This window comes from Neolamprologus brichardi, chromosome 2, assembly GCF_056152115.1.
Source record: "Neolamprologus brichardi isolate AB-2024 chromosome 2, ASM5615211v1, whole genome shotgun sequence".
NCBI lineage: Eukaryota > Metazoa > Chordata > Actinopteri > Cichliformes > Cichlidae > Neolamprologus > Neolamprologus brichardi.
In genome coordinates, this window is record NC_142105.1 from 6,647,683 (window position 1) to 6,673,922 (window position 26,240).

General features: G+C 38.5%; 1 protein-coding gene across 2 annotated transcripts; it reads right to left on the reverse strand.

Annotated features, from left to right (window-relative positions):
• Positions 1-6,163: 6,163 nt before the first annotated feature.
• npm1b (nucleophosmin 1b) lies at positions 6,164-24,775 on the reverse strand. Of its 2 annotated transcripts, none has more exons than XM_006798893.3 (11): positions 24,679-24,775; positions 24,287-24,369; positions 22,485-22,604; positions 22,167-22,260; positions 21,783-21,874; positions 21,441-21,514; positions 21,198-21,261; positions 14,677-14,775; positions 10,877-10,966; positions 10,709-10,783; positions 6,164-9,257 (listed from the first exon to the last, which is right to left on the reverse strand). In XM_006798893.3, exons 1-11 carry the CDS (start codon positions 24,773-24,775, stop codon positions 9,204-9,206), a joined length of 942 nt encoding a protein of 313 aa, XP_006798956.3. In that variant the 3' UTR covers positions 6,164-9,203. The 2 variants fall into 2 exon arrangements, with proteins under 2 accessions (XP_006798956.3, XP_087702893.1); XM_087846767.1 differs by having other exon boundaries at positions 21,198-21,251; positions 21,473-21,514; positions 24,679-24,761.
• Between the last annotated feature and the right edge of the window lie 1,465 nt (positions 24,776-26,240).

Below are 26,240 nucleotides of genomic sequence, written 5' to 3' on the forward strand. Positions count from 1 at the left end.
GTGTGCGTGGGGGGGGTTATAGATCACACCCACGAGTTTTAGTTTGATAAATTAAGTTCAAACCAACTGCAGAAAGAGTCTCTCTCAAACCTTTCTGTAACAAATAAATGACCTATTTGCAGAAGCAAGAGATCTAAAATTCATGTGTGAAAACAAAAGATTTTGAATCCGTCTAAATGAAAAGTCTAAAAGGTCTAAGGCTGTTGTTCTATTTTGGATATTACATGAAGTTGAGCTGGTTTGATCGTAGATAATAACATGCTAATCAAAACCTAAAACAAAAACAGACCTTTTTTTCTGTCCCAAATCATGTCACTTCATATTACATGACTGAAAAAGCTAAAAGACCAAAAAAAAGAACGTTATATTTGCCTGCCACTTGGGGCCGCCAAAGTGCAGATGTGTTGGTTAAGAAATGTTTCATTACTGCATGTCCTATTTTCGAAGGACAAATACATTTCCAATGTCTCTTTAACGTAACAACAACAGAAATTACAAGTTATAAAACTGACCACATGTGTTATCTACACAAACGTTACATAGGGTTAGAACATAATAACATCTGCTGGAAAGGGTTTAGAAAAAAAAAAAACTCAACACACAGATGTCTCTAAAATCACACATCCCTTTGGGTCATAAGAAAAAAGAGGGCGGAAATGTACATGCCTGCAGAGACATGACCTTACATTTCTTTCCACCAGAGACAGTGCATGAAAATATTGTCCTCGGTTAGATGTCCCGCAGGTAAACCCCAGGTAAAACACAATCTGACTGATAAAGCCTGATTTGACTGGACTCACAAAGTTTCGCTGAACTTCTCGTGTCAGCAATGCGCTACTAAATATTGGCAGTCATTCTAAAAGAAATAAATAAAAAAAAATTAAAAATTGCAAAAACAATCAAAGTAGACATTTCTAAAGAAACTAAATAAATAAAGTGGTTGTGCTTGCCATCACTGCTTCTAGCTATCAAAACTGAAGCTGTAGAAGTACAGACTTGGCCGTTGTGAGTAGAGTGATATAGTCAATCTGACAGTAGTGCTAGCATTCCCTGAAGGCAGTTTAAAGAACAGTGTAGAATGAGATTGCATAATCCATCCTTCAGTCTCATGGAAAAGAGAGCCTGATCTCTGAGAAAGATACTGACACTTCCAAGTTGTCTTTAGAGAAGCATGTGGAGTAACGCTCTTGGCAGAAACGCAGGCGATTGTATGAAATGGAAATTTGTAGCTTAATTGATACTAGTTGCTACAAGCCGTAATAACAGAGAATGTGATGAGGGAGTGACAAGGCATGTATGAATTTTAAAAAAAAAATGGATATGAAAGTTTGCATTGTGATACATTTTTGAATAGATTTAACAGACTTTTTAGTTTTTGGTCTTCTCATAAAAAATTCAAATGGTAGAAGACTTTAGACCTGCATGCAGAAGGCATGCAAATGTGAAATGTGCTTACAAAGCTTGAATAAAAGGCACCCGCAAACTGGCAAACACAGACAATCACAATTTATGTTTCATAAGGTTTAAATATTACAGGCTGTGCTCATTTCCACCTTCAAATTTTTATTACTGAACTCTCAAAATAATTATTGTGTATCTCATAGTGCAGTGCCTCCCTTCATTTTCTCCCTGTAAGTCAGTTCTCATCTGGCTGACTGCACCCCAGAAACAGAACAGCAGGTGAGTGCACTGTGTCTCTGAGATGACCAGATTCGGGTTAACGCCGCTCAATGTCATCACACAGAGCCAAGAGTAGAAATACTGTCTGAAATTGAGAGTTTCACGAAGTCTTGAATCTGAGCTTTTGGCTATGGAGTACTTGCACATATGCAAAACTCATTATTTCAAACTTTGGTCATGTTTAATCCACTATTGTAATTGTATATATACAAGAGAACGTATGGTAAAGCAAAGAGGGTCTTTTAAAATATAACTGCTGGAGCTCGAGCAGAAGCTGCCAAACTATCGTAAGGATCCGATAAGCCTCTGGCTTGTCTAGATATATATTGCATTGTATCTGCCAGAAATATTCAGTTCTGCCATGGTTTAGCGATCAAGTAAATCCAGGTGAAAGCTGCAGAATGCTAATGCTTCTTTCAATAATACAATAATATAAAGAAAAGCAAAAGAAAAAAAGTGGAAAATGTAAAAACGGTTATCCACTTTAGTTTGCATTATTTCTAATATAATTTTGCTCTGAAGTTTTGTTCAGCCTAGTTCTGTTAAACTACGTGTATTTGGGGTTAAACTCTGTTACTGGTCAACTGCATAATACGACATCCTGGTTTGTGTTACAAAAGTATTCAGTTTCCTCAAAAGACGTTTTAAACAACTATTTAAGGTCCCTCTGTGTTTTTTTTCCAAGGTTTTACAGCAGATTGTTTGAATGTAGAAGAACAGCTTGTGCCTATTAGATGCTATCTACAGTTCCTCCTCTTCCCCACTTCCATTTCACGTGTTGTGAAAACAGTTATTTGTGTACAGTGGTGTCTGACATGCAGCTGTTCGTGTCTTTACGATTTGCAAAGAACACAATCTCTGTAGCTTTAAGTAGTATTTTAAAAAAATATATTTGTGTATATGTTTTAGCTTCAAGTCCTCTGAAGAGTACAAATACTGGAAGTTATTTACTGCAGATTTCTTAGCCCCGTACATTTCTTCACACACACACTATAAGATTGTTAATAAGGGAGATGGTGGTACAGTACCCAGCACAAACAGCCTATGCTGTGTACCACTTACACTCTGTTCAATGGGGGTACAAATGCACTCAAACAAAACACACCTGTTCTTCTCAGAGCGCAAACACGAACACACACACAAAGGCAGGATGCAGTCCTCACAGCAGACTGAATTCGGTCCTCTATCGCGTGACACCTGGACTAAAGAGAAGGGCAATATTTCCCTAATGGCTGAATGTTGTGGTTGGCTGGCACATGCTGGGTATGGATACCTGCAGTCTCACATGTGTACAGCCCACCTGCTGTGCGTCTGTGTGGTTTAACTCTTATCGTAAGGCACTGACTGACTAATGAAGGATTAAAGGGTCATTTCATATAAATTGGATAAGTAAAACATATTTCCACTCACCCTGGTGCCATTAAAGTTTGCAGGGTGTTTATATATGAAAGCTTTGAGAAGCCAGTTTCTTATTTCTGCCTTATTCTAAAGCAATGATGCCATTTTAGGGAAAAAATAGTCCCACTTGCAGAGTTGAGGATATTGAACGTGAAGTTGTGATCACCTGCACTGGAGTGGGGAAGAGCTTTTCGGTGTAGCTGAGCACAAACATCCAAAAACACTAGGCATGGCTGCCCACCCTCCCCACTCCCATTACAGTGAAGATGCGGGCCTGAGTAGGTGTCTCTTTGTCTCAGCATCTCAGATCCTCTCTTTTCTTTGCCTTTTCCCTTTTATGCACACACACGTGGGCTTTTGAAAAGACATTCAGGGTTTAACTTTTTCGTTTTTTCTCACTTAACCGTAGTGGTGACACTTTGAACCTTCACGTAGTTGCTAATTACTTAACAAAGCAACTTTTATGGAGGCAGCTGTAGTTGATCACACTACAATTACACCACACCCAAGCCCATCTTTTCATAGGCATGGTTTGCTCAACTGGCACGGTATGGATCACCTAGTGAGTACGCTCAATGAGGAACTAGACACCTGCTTTCTTCTGGGCTTTTTGGGCAGAGGCCTTGGTCAAACACAGGTCTCTTTAATGTGTTTAGCAAAGGTCATTCACCTGAGTGAGTACGGTTTAAATCTTCTGTTAAACAGAAAGACTCGGTTCATAGACTTCTTTCTAGCTGTTGTCAAGCATATGCGTATACTTTTTGCTTATTTCGTGGAAGTGACTTGGACTGTAGAGGAAGGGAGAGCTGCAGGGTGGATGTTTTTTTCCTTTTATACGTTTCTGCTTCCTGCAGTTTTAAGAGTTATGAAGATCACTAGAACTGGGAAGCGTTCGTGTTTCTTGTCCTTGCATCCTTTTGTTGATTTGTACCATTTAGTTTTTACCTTTTCAAACCGGTTTCTAAAGATAATCTTTGCTTTTAGTGCCCTTCTTTCTTGGTATCTACCTGACCGATGCCTAATTTACTGGTAATGGATGCCGGTAACTGAAGTGGAATTAAATCCTGCAAGTCAATACTCCCATTTTCTCGCCACACTTAGAGAAAGTTGTAAGCCTACTTCTATAGCACCTATATTTGAACGTGCTTTCAGTGGGATTTCAATGTGCAAGAGTGTGTCAATACCTCCAGGCTGGTTCAGTCAAACCCTGGACTGGAATTCAAGTGAACTACAATAGGGGGATTTCCACGTGCTTCGCAATCGTCTTGTTTGGAACATAAAATTGTGCGTCATCCCGTGGCTGCATCTGCTAGTGCGCCTCACTTCCTCGTGGCTAGGGGGCAAAAACTCTTCAGCTGGCAGTGAAGTAATGCTTGACTCACACTTCAGGTAAAAGCTTAATCAATTTATATCATTATGAGTCTGGCTTTGAAGTTAACGCCTGGACTTCAGTGCCACCCAGTGGAGACTACAAAGGTGGATGGTTCGTCACCTTGGACTTAAATTTCTTTTAACAGCCAGATGTGTGTTGATAATTCTGTTAATGTAGTCAGAACAGATTCTTGCAAATATTTTAAAAGAAACATAGCGTTCCCTAACCTCAGCTCTTTGGCAATGTTAAGGAACTTTACAAAGGACTGACTCAAAATATAAAGGTTGTGGAACTCTGGTATTTGGAAGCATCAGGAGATAGATAATCACAGAGTTTTCATTTAGTCTGTGACAAAAAGGCCAAATCTGGCGAATTTTGAAAGGTAATGTAGCCCATATGCTTCATAATTGTTTCTTTATGCTGAAATTTCACAGCCATGTTTTCAACAAAGGAAACTAACAACAATAACATGGATAAATTGCAAACAAATGTAAAAGGTTAATGATAAATGTAGTGTAAAAGTTCATGTAGTGATGGACAACTTAACATGCTTAACATCTGACAGTCACTGGTGTTTATGCTTAGTTTCCAGTACATGAGGTTTAATGGGGGGTGGTTTTGTGACAAAGCGAATTTATGGGCATAATAAGTTCCATATGAACGCAGCCTATTTTCGATTCATGATAATAAAAATACACTTATACCTCAGTCATCTTATATACAATATATATGGTCCAACAGTCATTTTTTACAGTTAGGTCCATAATTTGTTTGAAAAAGATCATTCCTGAATATTGTTTACAAAAACATAGAGGGACATTTTAATCAAAGCGCAGCATCAAGTCAATTAAACTTCTGGGATATTGATCTGGTGGGTAAAGAAGCAGAGGAGGTTATTAATCATTTTAAGTGCTTCGGTGTTGATGAAATTCCCAACAAGTGCACTACAGAGGCAACAATGAGACAAACCCCAAAACAGGATTGGCTTTCCAGGCGGACGCCAATGACAGCTCTTTCTTGTTTTTTCAGTAGTTTTGTATTTTGCTCGACATGGTATTATGATGCAATACCTGGGCCCTGCATTGGTTTGTTGGTTTCATCTCATTTTTTCCTTTTAGATTTCCTTCTAGCAAAATCTAATCCGGCCTTTCAATTCTTGAGTGTAACCAGTGGTTTGCACTTTGCACCTTATGTAAACCACTGGTTTAACTCTCTGTATTTTTCTACTCATGATGGCATTTTATGACCGTCAACATGGACAACGAAATGCCTAACGTTTTGAAATTGTTTTCAACTTGGTTAACGGTAGCCTACCTAAAGTTGCAATCTCTTTGAAGCTTGTATTTTAAAATTATAGTCAAAAGCTTAATAATACAAATTCAGATTTCAATTGTATTTGTGCGGTCTTAAATCTGAAATCATCCCAAGATATTGTCTGCTTAATTTGTCATGAAATAACAATGGAACAGGCCTCACCTGCCCATCAAACTGCTCATTATTCAACAATCAAATTAATTCTGAGCCCCTGAAAAGGAGACTGTATAAAAATGTCTGTAATTCCGAAACTGCTGGTGCATGATTTTTTTTTTTAATTAAACCCACTTAATTACAGCTGAAAGTTGCCACTTCAGTCACATAGTTACAAATGTGACTATAATCACACTGACAAATGGTGTTGTCTACAGTAAAGAGGGCAGAATGTAAGTCAAAGACTTACTAGAATTTATTTTATTCAGGTAAATGTTACAGATAAGTACAAAAAAAGGACGCACATGTTCCTCTCAACAAACCATTAACAATAAACTAAGTTTGATGTAGTAAATGGACACAATGCATTTTATTTTAACACACAATGGGTCAGCCAAGCTACCTAATTACAATTTATACTTGACTACATCACACAGTAAATTAAAATTTCATGTGGCTTTGTTTTGTCATCCAGTCAAACTGAAGATGGGTACTAGCTTACAGTTTGTATTTTATGTCACAGGAAAAAAAAGACAACCATTTGGATGGTGAACTAAATTCAGTGAAGTGCCATTACATGGTTTGGGACAAAGCTCACTCAGTAAAGCGATACATGCATCACCTGCTCATCATGTACTGCCAAAAAATGAAAAACAGCTCCGTTACAAAGAGTTTGCTCCTATTATCCCTTACATTTTTTACAGCCAAATTAAACCAGATGTTTGTGATTACAAAAAATATTTAAAAATAATGAGCCTTAAACATGCGTCAGCTTGTTACAAATAACAATCACTTTTTCGCACTTGGACTTGTTTAAGGTCCTGGCTTCACCGTTGCCCAAAATATGACAAACTTACACACATCGTGTGTAAAACGAAAGATCAACAACAATCAGAACAATATTCCAGACATTTTAAAAAGGTTGAAGATTTTTTTTTTACTAGAACACAATATGTGAAACAAAGACTAAGAAAACAGCTCAAAGCTGTAAAAGAAATGATTAGAAAGGGCAGGATAAAACCTAAACTGCAATTGTCGAGCTGCCAGTCTTGTAAATAAAAGCAAGAAATATTTTTACACAACACAATGTTCATTAGGACTGATATGACAGAAGTATTAAAAAAGAAATCACTCAAACACGTGCAAAGCAAAAGGACAAAAGACTGGGCCTGGCAACCTGCTGCTACTGAAACCTCAGTGTAAAGAAGACATCACTAACAATTATTAATTACATTTGGGTAAATTACAGGGCCAACTTCCATTATTAAAATTGAAGTAATACATTTTATAGCAAAAACGCTTTCTAGATAATGCAGAGTTTGAGCATATCAATTTAATTGGTTTAAGATGTGGAACATTTTGATATTAAATGAGAATAGAAACACATCATAAGCTCAGCATGAACGAGAGTTTGTTGTCATCAGAGGACTGATATATGACTGCAAACAATTACAGATATAAGTTCTTAAATTTTTTTAAGGTGATGACATGCTACTCTGATGTAATTCTCTGATACATCATACTGTACTAATATTATTAATACGTTTGTAATGTTTTCTGATGCATTACAGTACATTCAAATATAATGCAAAACAGCATTAGGGCCAATATACTCCTGGAGTTAGCAATCTGTTTTGATTTTATATGAAATATACAATAAACAAAAACATTTTAGTCAGAGCACCTGCGTTGTAAGTATTTTAATGAGAGTTGTTCATGTTGTGGACATAAATACACAACGGGGATCTGTGATAATTTTACTCTGCAAAAATTGTTTTTTAATGCATTTATTTTTGTGACATCTTTTTGTCTGTTTGCTTAATTTTTGCTGGGAGAAACATATTTATTGGTTTTGCTGGCCAAGCTGTTAAAAAAATATAATTGTATTGTATTATATTATAATGACTGATTGTGGTTTGACTAAAACGATACGGTATTCAAAAAAACGCATGTACAATCTGTAAGTCTGTAAGCGGAAATGTTTTTTCTTCAAAGCTGAAATAAATAACAACTTTTATTGTCACTAACTGATTCAATTTTTCAGCTGTCAAACGGTCCTCTTTTATTAGCTGTCTTCACCATTTACATATGCGCTGCTCAAATTCACACAAAACAGGTTTATCTCAGTTTACAGTAGAGATACATTCCCCAGTCAAAAGTTTAAGACCACTTGAAAAATGGCAACAACAAAAAAAATCTGATTTTACATGGTTGAATCTTAACAAGGTTGCAAACAGAGCTTCAACGTGTAAGAAGAAATGGGAGCAAGACAAAACATTTTTTGGAGCATGCAATTTATTGAAAACAACGCTGTAAAACAGACTGTTTCAGTTTAAGTGTTGTTTTCAATAAATTGCATGCGCAAAAAGTTGAAGCTCTACTTGGAACCTTGTTAAGATCCAACCAGGCAAAGTATGATTTTTGGCCATTTTTCAGGTGGTGTTAAACGTTTGATCAGGACTGTATTTAAAGGCACATTCTGCATAACCTCCTCTTGCAATAATGACTGAATATGATAAACAGATGCTAATCAACCAATTTCACACATTTCCACCCAGATGCTGTTTCAATGTGACCTGCATCTTCTTCAGTATTTGAAGAAAGTGGGACGTTCAATGAGGATATCACCACCTACAGGCAAGGAAAGGAATAGCTTCTGTATTGTGACACTTACACCACCTGCAGGCAGCGTTTCAACAGTTTTAAAATTTTGTTTACTTTTTGTCAAGCACATTTGTGTTAGTGAGTCCTTCTGCTGGTATAAAAATAATACTGTTTTGCCAACAGGGCGTACGAAAGAACTAGCAACTACTAACTAGGTTAGGTTCTAAGTTTGACCTGTTTTTGGTTTTGAATACTTCAAGTATAAGATTTATTGTTAACTAATAATGATCATATTCAGTGATACACAGGAGCTACATAAATCTACAGGTAGTATAAATTTTAGAAACTTTTCCTTTCCTGTAGTAGCAACACAGACCCCGCCCATTGTGATGCACGCAGCTTCCCCTTGCAGCAAATCTACAGTCTGCTAAACATGAATCGAGTCTGTGAAAGAACCAACTCAATAAAGTCCTTTCAGTCTAGGAAAAAACGAAGAAGAAAAACATTGAAACCTAAATCTATGCATTGATGGCTTTACCATATTTCAGCACTCAGTCCATTTTCATCTGATCATAGTCCTTCACAGGGCTGAAAGAAGGAGACCGATTAGGAAATCTAGCCGACTGTGCCTTTAAATGCCTTATAGGATGCAAATGTACAAATGCTTTAATGTATGTGTATGTTACTTCTTCTCAGTCTTCAGTGTTTGCACAAAACTCCAAAGATCCTTGACCACCTGTGGAAGGAGAGGGAAAAGAGGGATAACACCAAAATAAGAAACAAGAAAAGAAAGAGAAAAATTACAAATTATCTAAATGAAGTGCTACACAGCATGAGACACATGACTCACTTTTACTACAACATGCTTTTGTGCGTCTCGGCTGTGGGAACACTGAATTTGGATGGGGCTGTTGGGGGAACAACGAGGGGCTGGGTGGGGGCAGCATTACATACCAGAGTATATGACTAGGTGCTCCAGGTCTGACAGATCTCAGCCTTGGCTGATGAAACCAAAGCACTTCCACAGATGTTTCTACACAGTGGGATCAACAAGCTCTCCCTGACCCAACTCCACCCCCACTCTTTCCCTTGTCCACCCAACCCATGTGCCGCTCTAAAGAGCTTTCACCTGCTCTCATAACTGTACAGTTATTATTTAAACACTGCAAAGCAATCACATATGAATGTTCAAATAGCTCGGTTCAAGTGATCGCCATCTAACAGATGCCTTAATACAGAAAACACAACTTCACTATCTGACACACTGCCCAGAATCATTAAGTCTGCAGTGATCATCTAAGGGTTTAAGGGTGATTAATTCATGCTTTGCAAAATAATGTGCAGGGGATGTTGTTTTTCTTCTGAAACGACAGAAGCCGCATTAGAAAAGATTTAAGGCTTGCATTTGGTCAAAGGCCTTGAAAGCGAAAAAGGCTGGTACCACGCACATACCACCAGTCGCTTCATTAGGGCTACAAAAGACACACTTCCATTAAATCACCGTGAAAGAGTTTGCCTTGGCAGGTGTACTCCCAAATCCATCTCGCAAGAGCCCACCGAAACAGTGTGAATATAATTCAAAGAGTACACACTGTGCTGGAGAAACATTTGAGGCAAACTGAACAGAATAAGGTATGAGGACAGTGAGAGGAAGAATAACGTATGCCCGGTTATACATCACGGCAATGAGCTCTTACAGATAAAACGAGTTTGGGCATAAATGCGACTGCTAACACTCTACATCTGAAGGAGTATTTCTAGAAACCTGGCGGAAAACAGCCACTCTCGAGTGAGCGTTTACGAGACAGATTACACAGACTGCAGAACAGCAGAAAATTGATGAGAACTGCACATGGGATAAAAATGTACAAACTTAAAGGGAGCACATATACACACCCCTTATTATGCTCATCTCAGGCATATATCTGGTGTGAGCACAGGCCTCTCTCACCTGCTATTCAAAGCTTTTATTTACAAGGGACAGCCAATCGGACAAACGCTGGCTTAAATGGAAGCTAAAGGGGCTCCAACATATTGGATAAAGATTATTTTGAACTGTGCGGGATGAAAAACTATTCTAGCAGGGCCCAAAAAGATATACATGAAGTTGGAAATAAGCACAACAGGTCCGCTTTAATAATTTACATAAGCAAAAAGCTCTCACAACACTGTACAAAGATTACTTACTTGTTTGTCTGAGATTTTAAAAGCACTTCTCAAGTAATTCTCAAACTTCGGCTCTGTCTTTGGAAGTGGCTTTCCCTGAAGAAAAGGACCATTAAATCATCATAATCTTAACTGTCATTAAATTATGAAGGATCATTTAAAAACAAATAAAAAAAACAGCAGCCTTACCTCCTTGGCTGCAGTTGACAACTTGCTCTTAATCTCAGGCAGAGATTTAGATGGGCCGGGCTGTTGTTTGTCTTTTCCCGGAGCAGGTATCTGGAAACGTACATCAGCTAGATAAGATACTAGAAATTTACAGAGCTATAGATAAAATGATGGCTTCCGATTATGCCACAGCATTTCATCGTTAACACAAGCTCAGTTCTTGCCATCAGTATTATTTTGCTAAAATGAACCAAACACACAGTTGCTAAATTTAGCATGCTGCTGATTAATTAATCTGTTGACCAACAGGCCAGTGTGGGCAAAAGCCCTGTCGTGACCCACTTAGTCTTGGTCTGTGTTTAAAGCCTTGGCGTGGGCAACCAGCTGGAAGGGGATAAAAGAATTGGAGAGGACAACAAATTCTAACCTTATTACACCATCATCCTTTTTTTAACAAATACATCAGGTACAAATTATGTTTTGATTGTCTGCAAGCAGGAGAGGGCAAGCCCTGACTCTCCAATGAGCAATTCAGGTTGTTTGTCAAGTGTTTTTCATTGAAGAAAAGTTTCTCAAACACTGAATTCAAAAGAAAAAAAGTGCAACTTTAGCTTTTATGGCTGCTGTCAGTAAAAGATTTCTACTGAATATCAAATTATTGATTTGCACAAATAAAGCGACAGATTTTCTTTTCAACAGATAGTACTGTCTGGGCAAAACGCAGCCACTCATTTCTGTATATTTTCTTTGGAAAATGGAAAACAGGTGCAGTGATTTATTGAAACATGTAAACATAAATGGAAATACAGTATATCAGGTAAAAACAGAGTTTGCTTTCTGCCGCTCAAAATATAAAGAAATTATGTGCAGCTCAAGAATTTTGCACAGTACTGTATTTACTACCAATGGTCAGGATTAAAAAAACAATACTATCACCAGATTTGCAACACAAATGTTTTATTTCAAAACACAAAGACTTTGCTGTGTTTCTGAGGAAGAGAAGTGCGAGCACTGAACTAGTAGGCCAATAGGTGTGTCCAGACCTGGGCAGCCAACGACTCAGGTCCTCAATTAGCAAGTGTCTGAATGTGACACAACAAAAACACACATACACCATACTCTGTTACTGCATGTTATGCAAGCCATGGAGCTTGCCCCTACATGCAAAGCGGAGTGTGGAATTCAGCGAAATTGCAGGGTTTCATTGATAGCCAGAGACACATCGGAAAGATGACAGTGTATAGATGTACAGAGAAACTCTATACCCACTCTATAGTCAACCAACTGTATGTCTGTGTGCCTGCATTACGACACTATACTATTTCATGGTGACATCTAGCAGCTCACTAGTTAACAAAGACATAGAAATCACTATGTTTGTAGTGTCATTCCTACTGGAACTAGTGGTCATTATATGTATCTTTAATTTTAGATACTGAGTCAAAATGTGCTGATTGCAAAAAAGAACAATAACTGCATAACATAATATATGTAATGTCTTGCCATGCATAACCTAAGTTTAACAGGCCTTCCAGGAGAAGCTATCATCTTCCAAATACCAGACCCAAAATGTTGCAATTAGTCGTACACGTGTAGCCACAATGCCCTGTCCCTGCCTCTGAGAGATCAGGTTCTTTTTTAATAGCAGAGATTAAAAGGTATAAAATGAACAAAACCTTGGCACACACATACCACACTAAGAAAATGGCCTTTTTTCTGGCTCCTAGCCAAACAAATGCACTACACGTTTATTATTTACAGGCAGCTCTCCACTTCCAAGGGACAGCTGTGGACCTGAAACAGCTGATAAACACACAAAGCCAACAAGCTTTTTCATCTGGCCCAGACACTGATTACAGATGCCATGAGACATGGAACTTAATCACAAGCACACTATCATTTGATGTAATCTCTCATCTTCGAACCAGTGCAAATACATGGTTGTGACATTTTTGCTCATCAAGGCTGTTCAGGGATAGTAATTGTCATTTTGCTGGAATGAAAACCTTGGAGGCACAAGTAGGGGGAAAATGTCAGGTCACACGGAAAAACCGTGACTCTCATCCTATAAAGCCTCTGTATGTACAGGTACTTTAATGAGTTGATCTTTTGGTCTATCTTTGAGTCCAAATGGTAAAATGACAGATTGACAAAAGACATTAAAGCACTTACAAGATATGCACCTGCTGTAACACATGCCAATCAGTCGCTAAAACAATGACTCAAACACTTGTGGGATAAGGCTGAGTGAAGTAGTTAACAACTTTACGACTCTGACGTGTGCTCGAAGGCATCGGCTTCGCCAAACCCATCAATCAAACGACACCAGCTGCAAGATAAAGTTACTTCAGATCAGCGCAAGTCGAGTTAGCTGGTTCTCATGTCGAGCCTGTTACACAAGAAGGTGCAGCTACACGCTGGGCCGTGAGAGGTGAGAACCGTGGTACTGGCAACAGATCTGACAAGCCAATCTAATGACCAGTCACCTGCATTTAGGAACGAAAAAAACAGACACCCACACCCGCTTCCTCGCTCCTCAGGGGCATCTGGAAGCGCAAGCTGCACCAGACATCAAACACTGGTAATGAGAGCAATTGGGAGAAGGTGTGTCCAGGAAGTGAGGGGTGTGAAGAGGTGGTGGAGAGAGAACAGTTGTGAAGAAGCTGAGAGGGGATGGAAGCATTCAAAGCACCACAGGCAAGAAAGTTAAACCAGCAGGTTGGTTTGGGGCGATTTAGTCGCCCATTGGCTAATCCCCAAGAGCATTTCAAGAGTCGCTGTGTTATGTCTGGACAACAACTACTGCATTATAAGCTGCGCTCACCCATACAGCATGCCCTTCAGGGCACTACACCTTCAGGGGTTCGGTAATCCCGTGGCTTAGTGTTTAACATGACAAAAAAGAAAAATCACAAAGCTTTCCATCAAGATGTCAGACGAGAAACGATAATCTTCTCACGCGCCCTGTCTGCGTAAGTGAGCGCAAGTCATGTTTCTATCCTACAAACAGACAACGTTCGCATGCCGACACATAACACCTTATCTGAGCCGAGTTTCTGTCCAAGTATTTTCTTTCACAGTAACGCGCTTTAAGAAGTATGTAAACCTGCAGAGAAGCTTGACAATTTGTTTTTCTTAAAGTGTGCGCGAGCTACAGAGGGGTGAGGGGCATCAAAGGTGGCTGCAACTTAAGATGGCGAGGTCAAGCTAAAGGGTCGCAGGTTTAAACCTTGCCCCAGGAAACCCGTTTAGAGGTCAGGTGTGTTTGCTTAAAGACAGGCAGAGTTCAAGCTTTAGGTTTTCAGAAGTGGCTGTCCGAGACATTCCATCGAAGAAATTAACTATCAGGTTGGACTAATTGCACCATGCATTTATCACATTCCTTGGCTTTGGAATGGGAAGGCTCTCCAAGTTTTTTGTGTGTCTTTTCCCCTCCATTTGGTGAGCCTGCATTTTTTTAAATTGATAATGGCAGTAAATGCAAACAACCAATTTAGCAAAGTTCCCTGACCTTCTGTAACACATTATGTAATTGTATACTTGTTTATCCACTCTTCTGTAAAACTTTTCATCATCTATTGTTTGTATACTTGTTTCTATGCCTAACATGACACATTTCTTTACAAATACAACTACTGGCTTTGACTTTACCCTGCTGTAACTAGTGACATAATAAAAAAATTCCTTTAAAAATTGCAATGTTACACATTTTCTTAAACACTTTTGATCTCGAGTACAACGGTTAACAACTGGGTATTTTAAATACCCACAAGCCAACCACAGGTAAACAAAGATTTACTTCGGAAATCTTTTGGGCATACCTTAATCTGTGGTTTGACAGCTGATCCTGAGGCTTTTCCTGCAGGGCCATTTTGTTTTACTGGAGTCTTGTCGGGCTTCTTAGGTGAGGACTCCGGGATCTGAGGAAATGAACAACATTCCCAGTAAGATATCTCAGAGCTTCATAGAAATGTGTTTAAACAGCTCAATTCACCACACCGGGTTCCTGAAATTCATAAAGATGTTAATACTTTCTTAATGCATGCACTACAGCCCTGAGCTTTCCTTCATACTATCTGACAGAGATATTGTTTGGAACATGTAAAACTTTTTAACCTATCAGCTCCTTTGTACAAAGACTATGTCCACACGGAAATAGCGCTGGTAATTGTCTAGTAAATTCAGAGCGACTGAGGGGGCATCATGCATCTTACACATTCTACCTAGGGCACACCCTTTCAAAATAATGTGCAGGGGATGTTGTTTTCTACCCAGGACACATCCTGTCTCTGAATCAGATTTCTGCTGTGTGCTGTAAATGAGAAAATTCAAGTTTGGATCATTTTTAGAATTTATGTGTGAAAACAGCTAGTGGCAGTTAATCACGCTAAACAAAACCAAAAGTGACAGACTAAAGTTACTTAACTGCTGTTGTTCATTGCTGACAACTCAATGAAGCCTGCCCTCGTGTTCTCAACTCAACTAACTAAATATTCAATGCAACACATGTGGCTCAGTTTAGACTGCTGGCCATTTACAATTTCCTAACCCTCTAAAAATCTGTATCCCACTGATGTTCTTGCTAAACGCAATGCCCCCTTTTATAGCCGATAAATAATAAATGGCAAGTGACAAAACATTATCCTCATTTGCAGTAACTCCATTTCTTGTTTTGCCATGACTTGTCACAATATTTTCTCCTAAAACCTAAACCTAAACCAAAAAAAGAGAAAAGAAATAGCATCAGTTATAAGGTGATGCAGCTAATTAGATATGACAGCAAAACAATTGCCTTCCTTTGCCATCTACGTTAAAAGCATACCTTTAATAGCGCTACCTAAACTGCAGAGGAAGGACTACACTTAATTAGTGATTTCTCATTGATCAGGTACTTAGTACCCAGACAACCTGTAATTGTTGCACTGGATTCCTTCCCGTCAGGTCTTGATTGCTCTCAGTCACATGTGTAATTACCTTGGAAAAGCTGGCAAGTACCTGAATTTCCTAAGCAGCAAATCCTTTCTTGCAATCACTGGTATTCACCTTGGAATGGACTAGAAGTGTAATTGCCTGTGTTGACACAAATGCTACAATGCAATCACGCATGTAATATCCTACAGCAACGCCTGCAATATAAGATGCTGGAAGTAACAGTGAGGTTTCAAAGCCTTAATTCCTGAAGGACAAAATTCAATCAAGATAAACTAAACATCACCATGGATGCATCTGAGTCTACCAAACAGAATCTGTACATCAACATATGTATCTAATTTTTCTGTTTTATATGGTTATATTACACCAACCATCTGAATCTCCTGACCTCTGAAATACCCCCAAAAATGTTGGGGGTATTTCAGACAAATTGTGGAGACAAATTGTGGGGAAATTTGAATGAGATTAGGATGAGCACAACGATTATACCAAGGGTTAGGGTTATGTAGGTACTAGAGATGGACCAATCCGATATTACGTATCGGTATCGGTCCGATACTGACCCAAATTACTGGATCGGATATCGGAGAGAAATAAAAAATGTAATCGATCCATTAAATATCAAAAAAGCACCTCACAAAACTTGCGACATGGCGTAACTCGCCTCATAACCGTAGCACATCGGAGCAGTATGCATCACGTGATAGAGCGGCTGTGTGTATTTGTAGCCTCGCTACCAAACCAGCATTTCATCTCCGAGGAAGTTATCCCAGAGAGAAGTAAAGCAAGTGTGGAAGTTCATCTGAATGTTTGCATTCCCACGTTAAGCTTAACAACCGATATATGGAGCGACTGCCTCTTCTTGCTGCTACTTCAATCGTGAAACTGATTAATGATCAGCTGATCAGCTTTTCTGTTGTGAGTCCGTCTCTCTTCTTTGTTTTTGGCCCACTTTGCACCAGAAAGAGGAAACCAGCAGCTGAACAACAGAAGCACGTTTAACCCTGATAAGCTGTTGTTAGAATGTATTTAATATTACTTTCTACACCAGGATCCTTTTCTACGTAGCTGACGGCTGTAACTGTGCAGGGGCGGATCTAGCAAAGTTTAGCCAGGGGGGCTGATAGGGCATGAACAGGGAAAAGGGGGCACAAAGACATACTTTTCTTTCTAATTCTCATTTAAAATGTCGAGCTTTTAATAAATAATTATCTGAATCTTACACCCAAAGTTTTTATCTGATGTAAACTGTATAGAAGTCCATTACTGTATATAGTAACTGTTAAGTCTAATATACCCTAGTAAGCTATAGTACGTTTTCCTTTGGGAAGGTACCATCTGTGCAGTCTGCAGTTCTGTTGAAGAAAGATGTTGAATCTATTTAATTATTCTTGAAAAATAATTTATTTCTGTGCATTTTTTTTCCACGCTGCATCAAATTAAAGTTGATTACGTCGATTAAGCATCATGAGGTGGAGGGTGGGGGGTTCCCTATTGTTTTTGCTGGGAGTTTGCAATCCTATTAGTTAGGTTGCTTAATATTTCTGCTAAGTACTCTTTAAAATACCAGAATAGGGAGGATGGTGCAGGTTTAAGTTTATTAGATTGATCAGTTTTGCTGAACTATGAAATATTTTGGGTGCAGTGTATTTTTTACATACAGGTATAACAGAATAGCTTTAGAGTTGCTGTTTATTTAAACTTGAGTATGAACTTATACAAAATGCAGCAAGATATTAAAAAACAGTTTTATTGATTAAAAAACACACTATATCGGATTTATATCGGTATCGGCAGATATCCAAATTTATGATATCGGTATCGTATCGGTCATAAAAAAGTGGTATCGTGCCATCTCTAGTAGGTACCCAGTCAAAAAGGACTTTACGACCAATGCAAACCTGCAACTCTTGTAATTTTTAAAGTTTAATCAAAAATATCTACCACATCTACCCAAACACAGAGATTCTGTAATATGTCAGCAGGTGGATGACCTCGGAAACTCTTGTTTTTCCATTGTTTTTTTGTTTTCTTCACACCTTTCTACCATCTCTTTCCAACTCAGGAGTTATGAAGGTATTCTGGGTGCAACTTTAGAGCGCTCATGTTGCTACAAAGCACTAAGACCCATTCACAGAAAGAGGAAACCAAAGACCAACTCTTGAAGGATGATGAGATGAGTGACACGCGTGTCAGCTTGTGGTAAGGAACATTTTCCAGTCTTTCAACAGGCTCAACAGTTATTACAGTCCATTAATAATGATATTAAGTGTTTAGAGAGAGCACGAAATCTTCCAATCAATAGGCCATTTGCTGTCCAGTAAATTTGAGTAAAGAACATTTATTAACCCTGTACAAATCTGTTGCAAGAAACACAAAAGTAGTGTGTAATTATTTAAAACACGTGAGATCCCATGACGATACTAATCTACACAAGAACAGCATAATAATCTGATTACCTGTTCATCAAAAATACATGATCAAATAATAACAAGAAATGTAGATTCATATGAAAAAGGATTTGATTCAATTTTGATACTGAATATGTCTGAGATATTTTGGGTCCTATTCAGTACAGTATGGAGGCTTGACAAGAAAAAGAAAGCAAAATATAGCTTGAAACACAGCTGAATTAGCAGTCAAAAAAAAAGGGATAATAATTGTTCCCAGCCCTACTTCCCCAAAGCTTTGTGCTTTCATTATTAAAGAATGAGACAGGGTAGCTATTGAGCTAAAGAGATGAAGGGTGAAAAAAAGGATTAAGGTCATGGAAGGAATGGGGTGTGGGGTGCAGGAGGAATTGGAAGAGAAGACAACAGAATAAATCAACAGGTGACAGAAATGCTCAGCTGTCATCTGACCCTGAGGGAAGGATCGGCGCTCACGTCGCAGGTATGCGCATCTGCCCTGCTTTGATCTTTTGCCTGGCAGAGTTTGCACTTGGATAGCGTGCTTTTAAAAAAAAATAGAAGAACGAAATCACAAACAGACACCGACGTAAAAATGAGGCAGATACACACACACGCACCCACACACTTGCAAGCGATTGTGGTAACATGCAAAACAAGTGTTCAAAGGCAAAACCCAGGTGCAAAGCTGAAATGGCATGAGAAACGATAAAAAGGAGCAATCATATTAACAGTGGGATGACAGAGGGACAAAGATATGCAGTGTTTCAGAAAAATGGTTGAAGATGTTTCCCATAACTGAAGTGCATGTGCGTGTGAGCACGCATGGGTGAGAAACAGTATGTAGAGTGCAGTTCTCTGCTTATGCACTACCAGTATGAAGTGCATATGTTTGCAGACTTTGTGCATTTACGCTAGAGATTATATGTACTTATATGTTCAAATGTGCATGTCTACTAAAGTGTATCTATCCCTTTATATAGGTGTGTGTGTGTCTGCTTACGCACAGCATAACATACTGTTGTCTTGCTGGTGAGACGGTGAGAATTCAAGCAGATTACAGAGGAGAAATCCGATCATTACACCACACAGACCCTGTGTTTTACTCTAGGAAAACAGGTGGGTACTTGAGCGAACAGGATGAAAAAGTTCCATGTTTTGTCTCATACAAAGAGGTGGACGGTCAGCGAGTGCACGAATGGGGAGGGCCCGCTAAAATGAAATGCTACTGTAGCATACAGTGAGTGGAAGTTTAAATTATGTGGTTTAAAAAAAGGGTTAGAGAAATTCTTTCTAGACACACACGCACACACAAACAAACATTAAGGGGACGCTAATGGCTGCCCTGACATCTAGTGGACAACAAAGAATCAGAGTTACTGAAACGCAAGAAATATCCACAGCTCTCAAAGACAGGCTGGAAAAATATGTCCTTGCATCTAATGAATTTTGTCAAATACAAATTATCCGAGCCTATCAGATAGTAGCTTCTCAAATGGGGGTAACAGCACCCTGAGAATTGCTCTAGCTCTACTAATCTATCAAGTGCCTTAAAAAGCTCATAGAAAAGAAAGCAAGAAAGCAAAGAAAGCAATAAACAACTGAATTCACTGTGAGTGGAAATAAACAAAATGGACTTGCCCTTCTTCTCTGTAATTATGACCGCAACAAAGCAATGAAAAACGCTGTGTATGGAAAAGTAGTTTGATCATGGCAGTTTCCTCTCAGGTACTGAGAACTACGAAGATCCGCAATGATCTGCTTGTGTTTTTTACCAAGCTTAAAGGGCAACAGTCATCACAGTACATTACATGATAAAAGTTTGGTTCAATGTGATTTAAATAGCAAAATTCGAGACACTGATGGTGATGGCATCTCTTTGTTAGCTTTTTATTGTTGTTTTCTTTAACTAAAAAGTTGTAAATAAAAAGTTTTTTCTGGACAGAAGCTCTAAAAAGTTAAACAATTTTTATTAATATTCAGAGATATTCCAATTTAACTGCTCATTATGTTCTTAGGGTTAGAAAAACAACTAAATTCTGATGCTCTGATGAGCACTGGTTCATATTAATTTTGTAGCAACGTTTCCCAAACATACTACCATAAATGGTTATGAAATGTAAACAGTCCTCTTTATTTATTTACAATGACACTAACGTTAATACTTAAATGAGCAAGGACAGAATCGTATGTTTCTCTCCTTTAAGCTGTATGACTGGGGTTAAACAGAAATGATACTTTCTGCATGTACGAGTCCACTCGGGTCCTGGTGACGCTCGAGGCGGCAGACTTCAAAGAAGCATCACAGGAATCAGTACTCGGCCACTGAGTCTCCAGCTGTCCGTGTCCACAACCTAGTATAATCCAGGCTTCATCTGGTGCCACTAGAGTTCCAATAACACTCTTTCAGTGGGCCAGTTGGTGTGCAGCATTTTTATAAACAAATGAAGGTTTATTAACGTCAAGTCAGACAGAGATTAATGGAGTTTGATGAAGCAAATAGGTGATTTCTGCTTTTCTAAAGCTGTTTAACGCACAAACTTTAAAAAATATGGTGAGAATCAGGTCAGATTATCCTTTCTCACATGTAGCACAAAGCAAGGGACTGCCCACTTTTGACACACTCACTACTGGAAATATTCTGTTTAATTTAGCAAAGGGTGCTACCTAAATCAAAGATGCAGAAAGCAGGCACATGATATGTCTGTGTAGGTTCTCAGTCATCCAGGTCAAGTTAGTCTAAGCAGCTTGGAAGCTCCTCAGATGAGAGGAGAAATGTCTTCAAGAAACTTCCAGTCACTTTCTTTCCAAGCTCCATAGACCACCCACATGATTACAAATCCAAACTGCATTTATCACAAACTCCATGATACACAAATGTTTTTATGTGACCATATTTCCTCCATATTTGATTGTACCTCAAACCTACTCTCATATTTTTTAACATGGAGAACCTAAAGGTTGATTGTTATTTGTAATAAAACAAAACGGATGAAGCTTACCTTTGGAAGCACTTTTCCCACATTCTTCTGTGGCTTCACATCATTTTCATCACTGTCATCATCGCTACAAGAAGCAAGTAAGCTGGTTAAAAGCTACACTGCTCGATGTTTGTGCCCAAAATTTAAAAAAAAACCCCACACAAAATAATAGATTTTATACTATGAGTTTACAAAGATGTTATCTTTTAGAATGCAAAATTATTTAGAAAACTCAGCTAATTAAATAAATGAATAAAAACATACTCATCATCATCTTCATCACTGTCTTCTTCATCGTCATCATCGTCATCATCATCAGAATCCATCTTCAGCTTTTTCTACAAAAAATATGAATCGTCTTTTTGTCAAAAACAACATTTGAGGCTTATTTGGGGTGTCAGAATAAGTAACAGTGTACACTTTAATGCTGACGTCCCGCGATAGCATCTTATCACCAATTACTAAACGTGACAACCATTAAACAGAAGGCTATGCAGTAAGCCACCACTCGGCAGGAGAACAATTTCTGTAAACAATGATTCATTTCACTATAAGTGCAAATATAAAACATTTAAAGCAATGTAATACGACAATGTCAGTAACTACCATTGGGGGTTTCTTCCCTGCCAGCAGATTTGCAGGCCGCTTTACCGGCGACGAATTGTTCTCCTCCTCTTCGTCATCAGAATCCTTCACACCTGACAGAGCGAACACACTGGTCAACATATTGTCAAACAATCATACAACTTTTCTTTATGTTATTTTACCCCAAAACATTGTTTTAGAAGAAAAACTTACTCAAGAAATTAAGTGTAAAGTCATATGTGGACTTTTTTCAGGCTGGAAAATTTGACCCTGTATAGTTTTACCGAGCGTGAAGGTCAGACTTACAACTTGCTATTTTTCCACTGACAAGGTCTTCAGTAGGTATGCCTACTTTATTTTAACAATGAGGCAAATAGTTACCTGAGTCTTAACTTTAATACTCACTAATAAAATGTTGCCCGCTTATGTAAACTGGTCCAGAACCAGACTGGAGACGGAAGGTAACTGGAGGTGTAATCTCAAATCCACCTAAACTCATCTGGAGAAAAACATAGCAGGAAGGAAGATGACATTATAAGTATTTTGTCAACGATTTATGAATTGTTTAGATTTATCAGCACAGTGTAATGTTTGTATTTATGGTTCTGAGAGAATGCCTTTTCTTTTTAGTTCTCTTTTTTATTAGGCATGAAGAGCGTAAAAACAAGTTAATTTAAACCAGAAGCCTCTTAAATACTTCTGTCAGTGTTGGTGCTGACTCACAGAGGGCAGGACGGAAGGTTTAAGGACAGCTAGCGGCACTTTTGTCGTCTTCCCGTCGTAAGTGAGGCCTTCAACTTCCACCATGTGGAACTTATCTTCAGCCTCAGCTCCCAGACACACCTGGAACAAAATAACAGTGTGCTATATAACACTACCTCCATGTACTGGCAAAATGTCTCTCTTTTTTTTTTTGGTGCAAACATAAACTGTTCTTGTTAATGTTACTGCTAATCTGATTAAACTCCTGTTTTATCATCTTTAAATAGCCTACTGCATCAGTAAGGTTAGCAGACTAACGTTGTGAATGCTCCATGACAATAAATTAATAAATAAATATAAATTAATACCAAAAATCCAATATGTTAACATTTCAGAAATCATCTTCTCAGGAGAATATAAGATAGAGCTGAAACTCCGATCCGCTGCTCACTAGCTCACAAACTACTGGTAAGGAACTTTTGCTAGGGTGCAAGGAGTGGGGTTTTTTTTCAATGTGGGATTTTTTGATCCTTCAACCAGCAGCCTTCCCTCATGCATCTGATTAGGCTAAACACCCAGTTTAAGTCTGTTTAGTCCATATTTGAAATACATGCAATTTATTTGTCTTTCAAAGCTCTTCTTTGGATGTCAGCTGCCTTTTATTCAGTTCTGTCAAGATGATCCCACACTGCTTCAATAAGGTCCAGGTCTGGGCTCTGGGGAGGTCAAACCACGACTGACTGGAATCTTCCATTGTGTTTTTTTTTTTATTGAGATATGCTTTTACTGCACTGGGTGTATTCTGGATTATTGTCAGGATGAAAAATGAAGCCATTAACAAGGAGATTCTTGCCAGTGGAGTAAAATCTGACAGGTTTTTTTCTACATTCTGTTTTTCAGAAATAGCGACACTCACCCTTTCTCCTGACCTCATCCGTACATACACAAGGCAATTTGAACCAAAAATGTTAAATCTGGATTCATTTCTCCATGAGACCTGTTACCAGTCACTTTCTGTCCAGCTCTTGTGTATTTTGGCATACCTCAGACTTTTCTCCCCATCTCCTTTCCTTTAAAATGGCTTTTCGACAGCCACCCTTCCACTTACACATTTCTGATAAGATTTTAGTAACTAGTAATGGAAGAAAGATCTGATGTCTCAGGTCCTGTTTCAGGTCTTTGCTGGATTTATTTCCTGTTTCTTAAGGATATGACTGTAAATAGTTTTTTCATACTGCCACTTCTTTTTTTTGGTCCTCCACATGTCCTGTTTCCTCAATTCTTTTTAAGGATACAGTATACACCATGTCATTCTCTTATGTTTGCCATTTTTCGTAACGGAAAAGAACAGCAAATGAGTGAGAAAGCACCGAATTTCCAAAGAAAAGCTTTGAAAGACCTCCAGAAATCCTGAGGAAATATTGCTCAAGACCACTTTATAATTTAAAAGAGCCAGAAAGTCTGGCTCTTAGGAAGCGAATTATAGAAAATTTGAGGGGTGGATGTCTTTTAGGGGTGGATGTATTTTAAATTATATATATACTATATGTAATATTATTCTCTCTGTTTATTGCCTATACCTTTGTCTTCACGTGCCATAACAAAGGCATTTCCCAATTTCTGGATAATTAATATCTTATCGCGATAAAACAAACTATGTTATTACGAATTCACAAGACACATAACAATTTATCGCGAGAGTATAACATTAAACAATAACGGCGCTCAATGTCGATCTCGGCTTCCGTAGTTAATAGCCGTATTAGTCAAAGAATTAATTTTTTTCAAGACCAGGCAAACTCGATCTAAAGTCTGATTCTTACTGCTTTCAGTGACAGCTGCTGCTCCGTTTCATCGCCGTCTAGGTCAACTTTGAATTCCCGTTTGTCCGATTTCAAGGTGCAACCTGAGGGGGAAACAATACGTGTAACCAACCGTGGGTTGCGCTCGTCTTAAATAAACATACGCACATGCATATCATTTTATCAGATAAAGAGGTGTATATACATTTTGCTTCTTTACGTGGCTCCACGCCATGCTCTGCTAGCTAACAAAAGAGCTGAATTGGCGCGAGTGGGAGGGGGTAAGCAGGCTAGCCAGCTGTTTAGCTATCTTCCGATTAAGAATCTCCAGTGGCTATTTGTGCATGACAACATGACGTTAAAACTGATTGTGCAAACAAAAAAATCGGGTTTGTCAGAATTAGCGAGCTCACCAAATAAGTACATTTGTGGTCTGCTCATATCTGAGATATCGTCCTCCATCTTTGTAGTGGGTGGATACAGTTCCGTAAACTCGTATGACGGACACATGAAAGAGCCACTAGGACGATGAAACGTCACTTGGGGGGGGACAAGTGATCTGGAGCCAATAGAAATTAGAGCGGAGAGAAAACTCAAGGTGAGCGGTCATCTGGATGAACACGAGATGGCGCCGTTGATTGAATATTTGGTAGTTTTATCTTTAATAAACCTTGATATATAACGTATACATACATAATACTAACTAAAGGAAGGAAGACATGACAGACTATTATCGTTTTTTTGAACATGATTGAGACAAGCATAGGTTATAATACTTGGCAAACAAATCCAAACTAAAAGCTATAGTAAAGCTTGAAGTCTATATGTTGTTGTTTATTTTTTGTGTGTGTATCTAGATAGATAGATAGATAGATAGATAGATAGATAGATAGATAGATAGATAGATAGATAGATAGATAGCAGGGTTTATATTTAGATTGCGATCTTTTCCCTCATGTCCATTGTCTAATGTGCTGTTTGAACTAAATAAAAGAGGCCTTTGGTCAGTAATATTAAAAGTCCAGCCCAGGGGGCAGTTGCAGAATGGAAGAGTCCTCTGCGGTTGTTAAAAATATTCATAATACAGTGAAGAATCATTGCAGCCTTGCATATTACAGGAGAAATTAACCATTATGACGTTCCAGACTGAAACAGATCCATCTCCTTAAACCCATTGTTTTTGTGATGGTCACTTTAAATGTATAAAAACATTACCCTTTTTGGTTTGGTGATCACGTGAATGACCGTATTGTTCTTTTTAATTACAAGGCAGGGGATAGAATAAATCAGATAACTGCCTTTGTCCTGCATGGTTATAACATTTTGTTAGCATTCTTTTATTGTAACCACCTTGTGATGACTGTTGTTGAGAACTGGTGCTATATGAAAATAAATCTGAACTGAAAGGAGCATTCAAATCGGATTCTTCCATAAAAAGAAAAGAAAAGCTGCAGTAAAGTATTTGTTGTGTTACCATGTACCTCCAGAGTGACACTTGTGCCTTGCCATTCATTCTCTAAGTCTTTAGAATTACTGCAAGAATGGTGGACCATTCTTCTGGTTTGGTATCTGATGACTGCATAGAACATAGTATGTGAGTACCATCAGTTTCATCATGGAAGAGACTCCTTAAGGTCAGAAATGTTTCTTTGCATGATAAAGGTTATCACTTCCACTGACACGGAGTAACCTTTCCTTCTTAGAGGACAAGTGAACCCAGCCCATGCCAGCAAAAATCTGCCATTCACATGGCTATTTTACTTGCCTTTAACCATTTCCAGGGCACACAAACAAATGTGTAAAGTGTAATAGGAAAACGACAGCTGAGGTATTACTCAACCTATATTACTCAACAAGAATAAGTCCTCTTCATGCATGCTTGGAAGCTTGAGAAAGCTTTAATGTGTCATATACTGTTGGGACACGTCTGCAGATCCGTTCTCATGAATGATGTGACTTTGATGTGCATGGGCAT

What these genes read in the sequence shown, in the direction of transcription:
- npm1b (XM_006798893.3), bottom strand. Translation starts at nt 24,775, where the DNA reads ATGTGTCCGTCATACGAGTTTACGGAACTGTATCCACCCACTACAAAG. An exon ending in AGTGATGAAGATGATGATGA is followed by an intron (nt 21,262 to 21,440) that starts GTATGTTTTTAT and finishes TGCTTCTTGTAG; the next exon opens with CGATGATGACAGTGATGAAA. An exon ending in TGGGAAAAGTGCTTCCAAAG is followed by an intron (nt 14,776 to 21,197) that starts GTAAGCTTCATC and finishes TCATTTCCTCAG; the next exon opens with ATCCCGGAGTCCTCACCTAA.